This window comes from Marmota monax, unplaced genomic scaffold (genome assembly GCF_021218885.2).
Source record: "Marmota monax isolate L192 unplaced genomic scaffold, Marmota_monax_Labrador192_F-V1.1 WCK01_AAM20220418_F8-fsc00016, whole genome shotgun sequence".
Classification (NCBI taxonomy): Eukaryota; Metazoa; Chordata; class Mammalia; order Rodentia; family Sciuridae; genus Marmota; species Marmota monax.
The window spans coordinates 3,236,566-3,250,706 of record NW_026695209.1 but is presented as its reverse complement, the minus strand read 5'-3'; the positions used below and the strand labels follow the sequence as shown (position 1 = coordinate 3,250,706).

Genomic DNA, 14,141 nt, shown 5'->3' with positions numbered 1-14,141 from the left:
TCAAAGCTGGAAACCCCATGGGAGTGCTTTTCCTGAGGGATGATATAGTCCACAGGAGGACTGCATTGAAGGTACTGAAAATGGAACAGAATAAAGGTGACTAGGAAGGCCCAGACTAGCATTTTAACTGAATACTAACTTGGATGGTGATATCTCTGGAGACAATAGGAGGTAGGTGGCCATATGACCCCATGTGCCTGAGTCTCTCCCTTTAGGATTGTGGTCCTCATGTCTAGTTTGGATAGTGCACTGCATTGTTTCTCCAGTAGTAGGTAATACAGCAAGTTAACAAACAAAATCAAAACAAAAATAAACCAACATCCTTTAGTTTGGTGTTTGTAACAATGGGAACAGAGGAGGGGATAACCAGGAGGTCCAATTACTGACAGAAATAAATAAATAATGGGCTGAAAGGTTGAATAGAAAGCCTTGTGAATCTATTTCCAGGAGCAGTGAGAAAACATGCAGGCAGAGAAAGGGCCACTGGTTAAGTGAATTTCCTAAGACATAATGTTAGTAACACTTTCAGTTAAGTAGTAAGTTGGAAAGGATAGAAGGAAAAGATCAAGACCCATTGAGATTGATTCTTAATAAAAATGAGTTTTTATAAGGTACATGAAATGTGTTATGTGGGAACAGGGCCTGCCAAAGGCCTATCCCTCTCAGAAAAAAGCAAAACGTTCATTTTTATTTATTTATTTGGTACTGGGGATTGAACCCAGCGGGGAGCTTAGCCACTGAGCCACATCACCAGTCCTTTGTATATTATATTTAGAAACAGGGTTTTGCTAAAATGCTTAGGGCCTTGCTAAGTTGCTGTGGCTAGATTTGAACTCGCAATCCTCCTGTCTTAGTCTCCTGAGCCGCTGGGATTACAGGTGTGCGCCACCGTGCCCAGCTTCCAATTTTTAATTTTCAAAGTCCCTTGTATAAAAATGATCATAAATGGCAGGTCACCCATGTTGAGCAGGGTTATAAGTATTTATCCAGTGTCTTAGCATTCTAAGCAACCATTGAGCTTTCCTGGTTTACTCGCCATTCTCTGGATTTATATACGCACTACCAACAATTTGGTAATGGGTGATAACCAAATCAAGAATCCAGGGTTGGGTTTGTAATTCAGTGGTAGAGTGCTTGCCTCGCATGTGTGAGGCACTGGGTTCAATTCTCAGCACCACATATAAATTAATGAATACAATTAAGGCCCATCAACAACCAAAAAAATATTTTTAAAAAAATTAGAATCCAATAGCATGTGAACAAAGAAAATGGCTGTACAACTTGAAACTTTCCCTTTTAGTACTGGCTGCATTGGTACCATGTTGGCAGAGACCTGGTGCAAAGACTTTTCTTAAAAGCTACTCTGAAGCTTTCAGATTTAACTACAATTTCGGAAAACTATCAAAGAGTTACTTTGAAAAAAGCGAGAAGTAGGCCACTTTAGACCAAGTGGCAATTAGACCCAAACCAAAGGATGCCCTGCATCTGGCACGTGGAATAGATGTGTGAGGATCCAGCATGGAACCCGAATATTCCATTCCATGCAATGAAGTGCAAAAAGTTTCTCAGAAGCAAATCCTGCATCACTGAGGCTTCCTGCCCTGGGAGAAGGAAGTTGTGTCATTAACTTTTAGCTTCTACGAAAACAGAGAAATATTTGCATGCTTACAGATAGCTTTTTGCTTATTTCTTTCTCTCATTCTTTGAAATTTGTTTTTTGTTTTTATTTTGGTTATTTAGCTTTATGTTCAGCTATACTGAATACATTAAAAAAAAAACTGGTAAAGAGGGAACACAAAAGAGCTAGGCAACACCCACGAAAAAGAAGCCTTTTGCCAACTGACAAAAAAAGGCAGCTAAGATTCCTGAGCATACACAGATAGTAAAATTATTTTGAAAATTTTACAAAAATGTATTCCACACTTACACAAAAAATCTGCCTGAAGTTAGAAAACTTTGTACTGTGTAACAGCAAGTCTTACAACTTGTATTTAACCTTCTGTTGGGAGATCTGTAACACTAGGGAACATCAGAGAGAATAGTGGGGAAAAAAAAAGTGACACAATCCTCACATTCTGGAGGATGATACAGCAAGAAATCAACTGACCCAGATGACATTTCTAATCCAAAGATTCTACATCTATTATCCTATGATTTTACTCCAGAAGCTTGTCTTCAATTAAAAATGGGAATCTCATAATAAATTATGGGATTAAGATCTCATAGAAAAACAGATGAAAATGTTAATCACAAAAATGAAGAGAAAGAACTTTAGCATTTATGAATGCCTTTCACTTTAGACATGAAGGAAAATAGTGACAAAGGCAAAGAAATCCCCCCAAAGACAACAAAACCCCCAAACCAAATCTTTCTTTTAAAAAGTTTACAGAATTAATAATTGACAAAAAAAAGAAAAAGAAAAAACATCCCAGAATAGTGTTTACAAAATATTTCCAAATTACAGAGCAAAAGAGAAAGCCAGAGTATTCATTTAGATTTCAACTCCCTGTTAGAACTACCAGTGATCTACTATAATATTACTGGGATTTTAATCTCAATTCTTGAGATTAAAATTAACTCCACCAATTACATTAAAATTAAATAGCATGCTATAATCTTTAACAGAACTCCAGGGTTTGATAATTTTTTTTCCAAAAGAGAAAACTTTGATAGTAGTGAGCAGAGATCTTTTTGGTGAGAAATATAAAGACACATTTATTAATGAATGCAAAACCACATACACGATGTTTTAGCATGTATGAGGCCCAAGGTGGGACACCTTACCTCCCATCTGCATAGTCCGTGTCTGCTCCACCCCACCACACATCAGAGTCGTCCTCCTCTGCATCTGCAGAATCGATACTGTCACTCTCCTCGGCCAGTGGGCAGCATACGAACTCTACCCCACGGAACTTGTCAATTCCACAGGGCAGCAACATGCCATAGTCATGCAAGTTGGTGCTCTTCTCGCTGCAGGTCTGCAGAGGGGAAGGAGAGAACGTGAGGCAGATGCTTTTCCTTGTAAGAAACACAATAACCAACACACAGACCTGAAATATTAGGAACCAATTTGACAGAGGAAATAATCAACGGTTTACTTTTTGAATGGATTTACAACGGGGTCTTTAACATGGGCTAGTTTGGTATTCTGTGTGTAAATGTGGTGCTGAGGACTAAACCTGCACCTTACTGAGGCTAGGCACACACTCTATACCTGTGCTACATTCCCAGCCCGGTATTCATTCTTTTTTTTTTTTTAAGGTTTATCATTTATTTAAGAAGAACATGATGTTAAACAATAGAGGTTCATAAAAACAATTAGAATGGAAACCAGTTGGGAAAATGCAGAGGAAGGCTGCTAGGCATCAGAACATCTATGCTTTCTGGTTTTATTGGTGTATGAAAGATCTGAAGTTTCCTTTCGTACATCCCCAGCTCATTCCCACCTCCAGGACAGACCTAATCCTCTCGCTTGGATTAGCCTTATTCTAGAAATTCTAACTCTGTTGGCTCACTTCCCAGAGTAACAATCCCAGAAAGAGAAGTTATCTCTGCAGCCACTCTGAATCAGAACTTAAGAGTCACTAGAGATTTTGTTTCCAATATCTTTTTGCTTTCCTGGGATTTTCTAAATATGCTCAAATCCAACGTAGCAGAAAGCTCAGACATCATCTACTGGTGACACAGGAGAAAATAATAATTCAACCGCCTAGGTAAACAGTGACAATATTGCAGAATGCATTTTGACCTCATAGGAATCTATGAGTCATTTTTGTTTCTTAGGAACAAAGGATTTTTCTTTTGACAACTCAGAAGAAATGAAAAATGAGGTTATCAGATGGAGAGCTGGGCTTCAAATTATGTGGTTGGTTTTCTTAAGCTCAGCAAGCTCTTCAACCTCCAAAACACATTTTTTATATAAAGTAAGTTTTATTTTACAGTGAATCAGAACATATTATTTTATAAAAGGCGAAGGCAATGCCAAATTTTAAGTGGTGTTTTCTGCCTAACAGCTTTAAAGCTATGCTATAAGGGTAAATCGAACTAGATCAGATTTTTCCAGCTCAGCACTACAGACATTTAGTACCAAATAAGTGCTTGGGGTTGAGGAGCTGTTCTGATCACTGTAAGATGTTTGGCAGAAGCCCTGACCTCTAGTGACAACACTCCAGTAGCACTTCCTCTCCAGTTATGACCATCAAAAATGTCCCATGTTTCCAGGAAGGAGGAGGGGAGCAAATCTGAGCTAGATAAAGGAACCTAATTCTAGGAGACTGATCTCATCATCTCACCACAAATAAAACTGTGTACTTTTGAGAGAAAAACATTATAACAGAGGGACAGAGCAGTTTCTAAGGCACTAATTCCACAAAGTGACATCTCATATGAATTGTTTTGTGTCTTTTGCTGGCTCAGCCAAAAGCAGAAGTTAGCAAAGGGCTGGTTTGGTGCCACAGACTCACCACTTGTGGGGGAACAGAGGTGGCAGCGTGGCCTGGTGAATGCCAGACTGGACAGCATGACTTGGAAACCGAGTCCTAACTGTACCTTCCACGTGGTATCAGACAGGCTGCTTCCCTGTTCTATTGTTTCAGTCACCAACAGAAAGTAAGGGCAATGCTTCAACCAGAAAAACTTCTGGTGGGACCAAAGAAAACCACAGAAAATCATTTGAAGGAAAGGTAAAATTTAAGGTGCTAAGTACTAAAGATTATAGTTTCATTTTAATTTATAAAACATAAAACAGTTTTAATCTGTTAGACATAATGAATCCAACTCAAGGGCCCTTGTTTCACTCCTTAGAAATGTGCCTGGATGGGGAGGCTGAGTGTGTGTGTGGACAGAGGGGACAAGGGGACTCTAGTTTCTGTTCAATTTTGCTGTGAACTGAAAATTGCTCTCTACTCAAAAAAAAATCTTATGGATTTTTTAAAAGAATTTATTTATCAACAAGCTGTTGCCTCAAAATGCCCTCCAAACTGTCACCAGGTATGATCCCAGGAAATCTTCACTTTGCAAGAAGGAACTTATGGATTGGTACCTCTTTGGCGACGGTATGCCAGTGAAGGTGGGTTTCACAAACATCCATCCGCTCCTGGTGTAAGAATTTGCACTTGTCAGGAACAAGAAGAGCATCGCTTACAAACTCACCAACTGAAAGAAAGAAAAAGCACCTCCTGTCACTCAGGTTGCACATACTGGTCTTACCACAGAGGTCATTATCAAGGCAAGATGGGGCCAGATGAACTTCAGGGAACTTTGCAACACCTAAACAGTGCAATCAGGTCTGAAGTGCTGTTACAGTGTGGAGTCTGGTCCCCCAAAGCAACCTAGCAGCTTGCACATCAACCTTGATGGTTCATCAAGGACGGATTTTCCTACGTATATAAATGATCTCTTTCTTGACTTAATTGGAATTTCTGCTTCAAAATTAATCATCTAAGAGCTTTACAGCTACATAATCAATTACCATTCAATTATAGCAACTAGTGAAAGACAAAAATTCACATTGTCAATTTGAGCAGAATCAATATAAACATGGTACACTCTTTCTTGGACCCTCACCCCCACCTTTTTTGAGACAGGGTCTCACTATGTTGTCTAGGCTGGTCTTGAACTCCTCAGCTTAAGTGATCTTCCACCTCAGCCTCTATGAAGTAGGTGGAATTACAGGAGCACACCACTGTGTCTGATTCTTTCTTAAACATTTTAATCTGCTTATGAACTAGTAGATATTTTAGCATATTTCAAATGCTAAGTGAAAAAGAACCTAAATATACATGTGTACTTATATATGTTTACATAACATATAAAACAAATTAGCTCAAATTATAAAAACTGTCCTTTTACCTTTTTTTAAGAAAATGTGTATCATGCAAATTATGTCTAGGCATTGCTGGCACCACAAATATAAAGATATTACTTAAAGTCCATGAATTTACATTCTAATGAGTGTGACCACACATTACAAAAGCTGTGGACTTCATTTTTGTTTGGTTTATTCACTGTCGTATCCTCCAGCATATAGTACGAATTCTTCACACAGTAGGTAATAAATATCTATTGATGAATTAACAAGTTCAATCATATAACAGAGATAAAGAAAGTGCTAGGCCAATGTAGTTAGAGAACACATCTGCTTGAGCGCACTGGGATAGACCTCAAGATACAAACAACATTAGAGATAAGTCTGAATGTATGAGTACAGAATGCCTTGTAGAAATAAAGAGAAGGACGATATCTATCCATTTACCACTATACCCCCAGGGGTATACATTGGGCTCCAACTTTGGAAAGTATGAGGTTTTGGACATTATTTTGGAGATAACAAAGTAAAAAAAAATGTTTTAAACAGCAATAACATGTTCAGGTTTGTTTTTCAGATAGTCTGTTATTGAGTGAAAGATGGATTTGGGGTAGTGAGACAATGGAGGCAGGAAGACCACCAAGTAGGCCACTACAGACCTTCAGGTAAAACAAACAGTAGCAGATTTAAGCCCACAAGCCTAATTAAGTAAGGAATGCAGCAGATGTTCCACACACCAGCAAAAACAGCATTTTTTCCCTTGCATACTATGTCATATGACATTTTCTGAAAATCAACATACTCAAACTAGAAAGTTTTTTCTCAGCTAAAGAAACAATAAGAGAGGTAAATAGAGAGCCTACATCCTGGGAACAAATCTTTACTCCTCACACTTCAGATAGAGCCCTAATATCCAGAGTATACAAAGAACTCCAAAAATTAGACAATAAGATAACAAACAACCCAATCAACAAATGGGCCAAGGACCTGAACAGACACTTCTCAGAGGAGGACATACAATCAATCAACAAGTACGTGAAAAAATGCTCACCATCTCTAGCAGTCAGAGAAATGCAAATCAAAACCACCCTAAGATACCATCTCACTCCAGTAAGATTGGCAGCCATTATGAAGTCAAACAACAACAAGTGCTGGCGAGGATGTGGGGAAAAGGGTACACTTGTACACTGCTGGTGGAACTGCAAATTGGTGCAGCCAATTTGGAAAGCAGTATGGAGATTTCTTGGAAAGCTGGGAATGGAGCCACCATTTGACCCAGCTATTCCCCTTCTCCGTCTATTCCCTAAAGACCTAAAAAGAGCATGCTACAGGGACACTGCTACATCGATGTTCATAGCAGCTCAATTCACAATAGCAAGACTGTGGAACCAACCCAGATGCCCTTCAATAGACGAATGGATTAAAAAAAATGTGGCATTTATACACAATGGAGTATTACTTTGCATTAAAAAATGACAAAATCATAGAATTTGCAGGGAAATGGATGGCACTAGAGCAGATTATGCTAAGTGAAGCTAGCCAATCCCTAAAAAACAAATGCCAAATGTCTTCTTTGATATAAGGAGAGTAACTAAGAACAGAGTAGGGACGAAGAGCATGAGAAGAAGATTAACATTAAACAGAGATGAGAGGTGGGAGGGAAAGGGAGAGAGAAGGGAAATTGCATGGAAATGGAAGGAGACCCTCAGGGTTATACAAAAGAACATACAAGAGGAAATGAGGGGAAAGGGAAAAATAATACAAGGGGGAGAAATGAAGGTCAGTAGAGGGGGTAGAGAGAGAAGATGGGAGGGGAGGGGAGGGGAGGGGGGATAGTAGAGGATAGGAAAAGTAGCAGAACACAACAGTCACTAGTATGGCAATATGTAAATCAATGGATGTGTAACTGATGTGATTCTGCAATCTGTATATGGGCTAAAAATGGGAGTTCATAACCCACTTGAAGCAAAGTGTGAAAGATGATATATCAAGAACTATGTAATGTTTTGAACAACCAACAATAAAAAAAAAATAAAAAATAAAATTAAAAAAAAGAACAAAAAGGCCCTAAGGGGGACGGAGAGTCATTCCCATAGCACTGTTTTTAACTTCAATCTTCTTTTTCTTTTTTCCTTTGGTACTGGGGATTGAACTCAGGGCCACACAACCACCGAGCCACATCCCCAGTCCTATTTTGTATTTTGTTTAGAGTTGCTTAGAACCTCGCCATTGCTGAGGCTGGCTTTGAACTCGCAAATCCTCCAGTTTCAGGCTCCCAAGATGCTGGAATTACAGGTGTGTGCCACAGAGCCTGGCCTAAAATTCAGTCTTTTTCTAGCTCAAATATGTAGGATATCTCATGATATTTAAGCACTTATTTTAATAAATAATATTTAGATTAAAATTCTAAGAAAATGGTAAGTTAGAGAAAGTTATGTATCTTTTCTTTCCTTAATTCTTTAAGGGAACCCATGAGGCCCACAGCATTGTGTTGTATAGAGCGCAATAAATTATGAGACACGGTACCCCCTAAGGCTGCAGGTGGTACTTGGTGGGGAAAAGCCAATGACTATGGGGTGCCTAGTCCGTGGCAGTGGCTGCCGCTGCAAATGCCCCATTGCATCTTGTTTCACAGAGCCCACATGATGTCACCACCTATAAATCTACTTCCCAGGAGATAATTCCCTGCCAAGAAACCTGTGGAAGGCCACCCACACCTCAGGAGACTGCATCCTAGTTCCAGAGATAAACATTAAAATAACAAATTATAAGGAAGAAAGTAACATAATAATGCAAATGACATCACATTTTTCTTTTCCTTTGAATGATATAAAACAAAAACAAGACCCCAGGGGAGTTGGACAGTGGAAATAAAGGTGATCTCTTTGAAAACCAATTAGGCTTTACCAGATGAACTCCTCAGGGTTTCTGATGTCACAACCAACCCTAGCTGCTAGGATGAATACCTGACACCTGAGTCATCCTAATGTCCAAGGCTACCAGAAACAGAAGTATCTTAAGATACCCATTTCATCTGTTAGCACTGCTCAGTCATATTTGCAAACTTCCAAAATAATAAGTGGTGATTCGACTTTACAAGAAAATACTGGAAGGATTAAACATCTGGCTCAATGCTATTAAAACTAAATCAGGGCTGGGGTTGTGGCTCAGTGGAAGGAGCGCTTGCTTAGCATGTGTGAGGCACTGGGATCAACTCTCAGCACCACATAAAATAAATAAAATAGAGGTCCATCAACAACTAAAAGAGAGAAAAAAAAAATATATATATATATATGTATATATATGTATAAACTAAATCAGTTCATGAGACTATCAGAAGCAGATTTGAGACACTCTGGACCTTGGCCTAAATGAGTTCTTCTGGACAGTTAAACAACAAAACCACAAACACAAAACCACACACATCTTGTTTCACTTGCCCTTTGTCAATCAGCTGAGGACCAGATTACAATGAAAAGCCAAAGTCATGGATAGATACTTACTGTTAAAATGTGCTTATCAAGAGGACATGCACTGCATTAATTAAACAATTTTTCACTCTCTATAAAAACATAATGAAAATTTTAATTTGCAAAACATTTCATTTAACATTGTAAATATGGCATTAAATTTCTAATATTGCATATAGCTAAGAAATATATGGCCTGTAGAATGAGAATGTTTTTGAAAGGATGAATACCGGTTATCTTATAAGCCTTTTCAACTAACGGCAAAATAGAAGGTTCATTCTGTTCTAACATTAAAATGGTTTGGCACTGGAAGTGCTGCTTATACAATTTGAAGGATTGATGAAAACATATTAGGATACTACCCATCAGAAATTTTAAGCAATTAAATTATGAAAATCTATAACAAAAATATTAGTAATTTGAGAACGGTAAAAAAGTATAATGAAGCCTTTTTCCCAAACTGGCTTAGCTTAGCATGGTTTATTTTTTCTCTTTCTAATTATAAAAGAATTCTTTTTAATAATTTATGCTGGGATAGGTAATATATGGGAACTCTGTACTTTCTGCTCAGTTTTGCTGTGAACCTAAAACTGAAAAACAAAGTTTATCGATTTAAAAAAAAATTTATGATGACCTTAAAGTTTCCATATAGAATCATATGCACTTTTATTATTAAAGTAAACCTTTCTGTTTATTTGGTCTGGTCTTTCAAATGAAAATAAATTATATTTGGTACAGAAGATTGAACCCACAGCTTTAGGCAAGTGCTCTATAACTGAGCTGCATCCCTGATCCCCCCCCCAAAATATTAACAGAATTCAGGTAAAGGAGAACAAAGACAAAAATAAATTAAATATCATAATGAGAAGTCATATTCCTGTGGATAAATGTCCAAATGGATAAATTCATCATCAACACACATTATGCATGTTTATTGACAGCCATACTACTTGGTTTCTCATTCAAAATTTATATTTAAAACACATACAAACACACAGGCAAATTCCACTGGAAAGGGAGTTTTTCAAGTTAATGACCAAAATCTGGATTTGGCTTCCTGGATGAAATGTCTTGGCAAGGTAATCGGTGGTACCTAATTTAATAGGGACTCTTTAAGCCTCCAACCGCATGCTCTTTGGCAGTCTTTGAGAAGACTGTTTAGCTCAAATTACCCCATTTTGCAGATGGGAGGGAAAAGCTCGGGTCAAGGGGCTGGTGTACAGAAAGTACAGTCTGCTATAGTAGTCAGCTGAAAATTCAGGCCTCCTGGCTCTCCAAGACTGGTAACTCAATTTATTCATTTAAAGTCTGGTCAATATGGTTTATTTGGCCAATTTCCTTTGGCCTTCATAAAAGCAGATTTGCTTTGAGACTGTGAAATGCTTTAATGTCATAATCCGTAATGTGGTCAGTTTGACAATGAAACTAGATCTAAATTAGTGAGTAAGCATTCAGTTGTATAGAGCATTCTATGTCAAACGGTGGCTTAAACACACTGCTGGCTGGATTACTTATCTTACATAAGAAGCAATTTTGAGGGCTGGGGATGTGGCTCAAGCGGTAGTGCGCTCGCCTGGCATGCGTGCGGCCCGGGTTCGATCCTCGGCACCACATACAAGCAGGGATGTTGTGTACGCCGATAACTAAAAAATACATATTAAAAAACTCTCTCTCTCTCTCTCTCTCTCTCTCTAAAAAAAAAAAAAAAAAAAAAAAGAAGCAATTTTGAGGCTGGGTGCTATGGACAGCCAACAGGGACCAGCCTGTCCCTACCTTTTTGTACTGCAACTTTTGTTCTCATGCTTGGAAGTTACAAAATGGCCCTGGAAACTTAAGTTTTCATGTCTAAGTGCCAGGCAGAAAGCAAGTAGAACAGACCAAGAGTTAAAGGTTTTGTCTCTCTTGCCCCTAATGAAACTTTGTGATGTTCCTTGGGAAGGACTTTTCCCAGTGACTCCCACCAACACTGGACATGGCTTGAATGCGTTATCTGCCCACACTTGGCTACAAGGCAATCTGTGAAAGTATTTTCAGTTGAGCACAATGTTAGCCCTAAAAATAAATTTAGAATTCTCTTAAAAAGGAAAAAGGGGAATGCATATAAAACAGGCAAGTGGCAGAGTCTCCAATACTAGAGAATTCAAAGATAGGAATGTATTTTTAAATTTCTTCATGTTGCCTTTTCAAAAGATAGATGATTCCAGGAAGACAGAATTAAGGGTATAAAGTGCTATTACTAGAAACATAGGGAACCCCCAATCTATCACACGGGAAAAAAAGAGAAAAGGAATAGGTATGAGAAGAATGAGTAAAATTTCTTAAAACTAAATGCTAAATTTTTGAGAGTCTGATAGTTTTCGAATAGATTGATCTAAAACATTCCAAGCCTCACATGTGTTCTTCAAGGCACAGGAGATTTCAGATTGAAAAAAGATGTTTCTGTAAGTTCTCAAGGACCAGAGTGGGTGGCAAGAATCATGGGAATGAATCTGAAGTCTTTGGATGTTTCAATCATCTTTTTTTTTTTTTTAATTTAACTTAATTTATTTTTTAGTTGTAGATGAATGGATACAACACCTTTGTTTCATTTATTTTTTTTTTAAGAGAGAGAGAGAATTTTTTTTAATATTTATTTTTTAGTTTTCGGTGGACACAACATCTTTATTTTTATGTGGTGCTGAGGATCGAACCCAGAGCCCCATGCATGCCAGGCAAGCTTGCTACCGCTTGAGCCACATCCCCAGCCCCATTTAGTTGTTTTTTATGTGGTGCTGAGAATCGAACCCAGTGCCTCACATGTGCTAGGCAAGCGCTCTATCACTGAGCCACAACCTTAGCCCTTTAGTCAGCTTTTTCACTGCTATGACCAAAAAAAACCTAACAATTTCAGAGGAGAAAAAGCTTATTTGGAGTTTATGGTTTCAGAGGTCTCAGTCTATAGATGGCTGATTCCATTCCTTGGAGGCTCAGGTGAAGTTAAACAGCCTGGTAGAAGGGTGTGGTGGAGGAAAGCAGTTCAGGACATGCTGATCAAAAAGCAGAGAGACTCCACTCTGCAGAGACAACATATATACCCCAGGGCATGCCCCCCCAATAACCCACCTCCTCCAGCCAAACCCACCTGCCTTCAGTTATCACCCAGTTAATCCCTATCACAGGATTAATTCACTGATTGGGTTAAGACCCTCATAGTCCACATTACCACTAAACTTTCTCACTGTCTCACACATGAGATTTTGGGGGACACCTCACATGTAAACTATAACACTGGATTTCTTCCCACAGCCTGGCTTCCCTTCCTTACTCTCAAGAATTAAAGATGATTCTGGAAAGGGGGAGAATGTTCTGGCATTGGGATTACTGAAGAAAGGCAAAGCCTCTGTTTCCTTGTGTAGGGCTTAGATCTGGCTCATGAAAGTGAGACATCAATAGCTCTTTAGTAACTGAACTACGTGCCTGGCACTGCCGTGAGTACTCTGCATACAGCTACAATGAAAGAAGATGAGACTAAGAGAATATGCAACCAACCCAGGTCACATTTGTAATAAATGATAGAACTGGAAGAATTCAATGAGTTAATCTTCATGAAGTACTCAGTACCCAGAGCAAAAGTGCTCAGTAAATTATTATTATTATCCTTTTCCCCAGTATCCATTCATCAACCACTTGTCATATTAATAATAGTCACAGTGATAAGAGCAGCAACAGCTACTTGTCCTCGTTTACTGATCACCTATTATGCACCTATTGAAGGCAACAGGTTTCATTCTCACTCAGCTGTCACTCTCCAGCTGCAGCCTCGTTGATAAAATGGCACTGTTTCACATCTGAATATCACCTCTGAAGTGAGGAGTAAAAACACCAGTGGGGATGGGTCCCAGGAGACCACGGGAGTGCGGGATCACAGCCATTAACACTTTTGACTTCTGCATGGGGCACTGGTCCTGGATGTGAGAGGGGGTTTCTTGAATCCCCTGCGGCAGCTGAAGTCCAACATCCATTCACTCTTCATGAGAACATTCTATCTTTTTTCTTAGTGCTGAGAATACAGGAAGGGACAAAAAAAAAAAAAAAGATGGAATGACATAAAATTCTCGTGGGAAATGACAAAGAAAAAATAGAGTGTTTGCTACATGGTGATAAATATTACACAGAGAGATAAGGTAGAGAAAGAGAGATCCGGATTTGGGGAGGGTGTGGATTTTACATAAGCGGGGTCAGGGAAAGCCTCACCGCAAAAATAGGACATTGCAGTGAAGACTGGTTGGTGTAAGTGAAGAAAACATCCAGAACTCAAAGAGAAGACTGTTCCAGCCAGAGGAAGCAGCAAGTACAAAGGTCCCATGGCAGAAGCACAGCTGGTACTCACAGAAGAGCAGGGAGACCAGAGTTGTCAGAAGGGCATGATGGACAGGGGTCCAGGGTTGTGTGCTGGGGCCTTGAACACGGTCAACACATCACTCCAACCAGTACTGAGTCCATGAGAAGCCTCTGGTGTGGGTTCCTCAGTCCACGCCCTTATAGAGGTTAAGACTGGAAGACCAGGTTGGGACGGTTGCAATAATCCAGGTGAGAGGGAACAGACAAAGAGTTGAGAGCAAAGAGACTGTGAGTAGTAGTAAGATTCTGGATAACATTTGAAGGTCAGACCTACAGGATCAAATGGAGATAGCCAAGGATCTTGCACGTTCCCAGCACCTAAAGATACTTTATGATGGAGATGATAGAAAATATTGGACAAAACTTTCATAATATTTCTTCACGGATGTATACACAAGTAGAACTCCTCCTGGTTTGCGTATTTTTTAACTCCTCCTGGTTTATGTTTTTTTTTTTTTTTAAACCTACCCTACTACATATGTGTC

General features: G+C 39.0%; 1 protein-coding gene across 6 annotated transcripts in view; it reads right to left on the bottom strand.

The window, feature by feature from the left end:
- App (amyloid beta precursor protein) overlaps positions 1-14,141 on the bottom strand; it is a 242,250-nt gene that overhangs the window by 136,527 nt on the left and 91,582 nt on the right. For all 6 annotated transcript variants that reach the window (XM_046430448.2, XM_046430449.2, XM_046430450.2 and 3 more), the window contains exons 4-5: positions 5,042-5,154; positions 2,785-2,978 (exon numbers count right to left, since the gene is read on the bottom strand). In XM_046430448.2, coding sequence (XP_046286404.1) covers positions 2,785-2,978; positions 5,042-5,154 — 307 coding nt within the window. The remainder of the gene's footprint in view (positions 1-2,784; positions 2,979-5,041; positions 5,155-14,141) is intronic.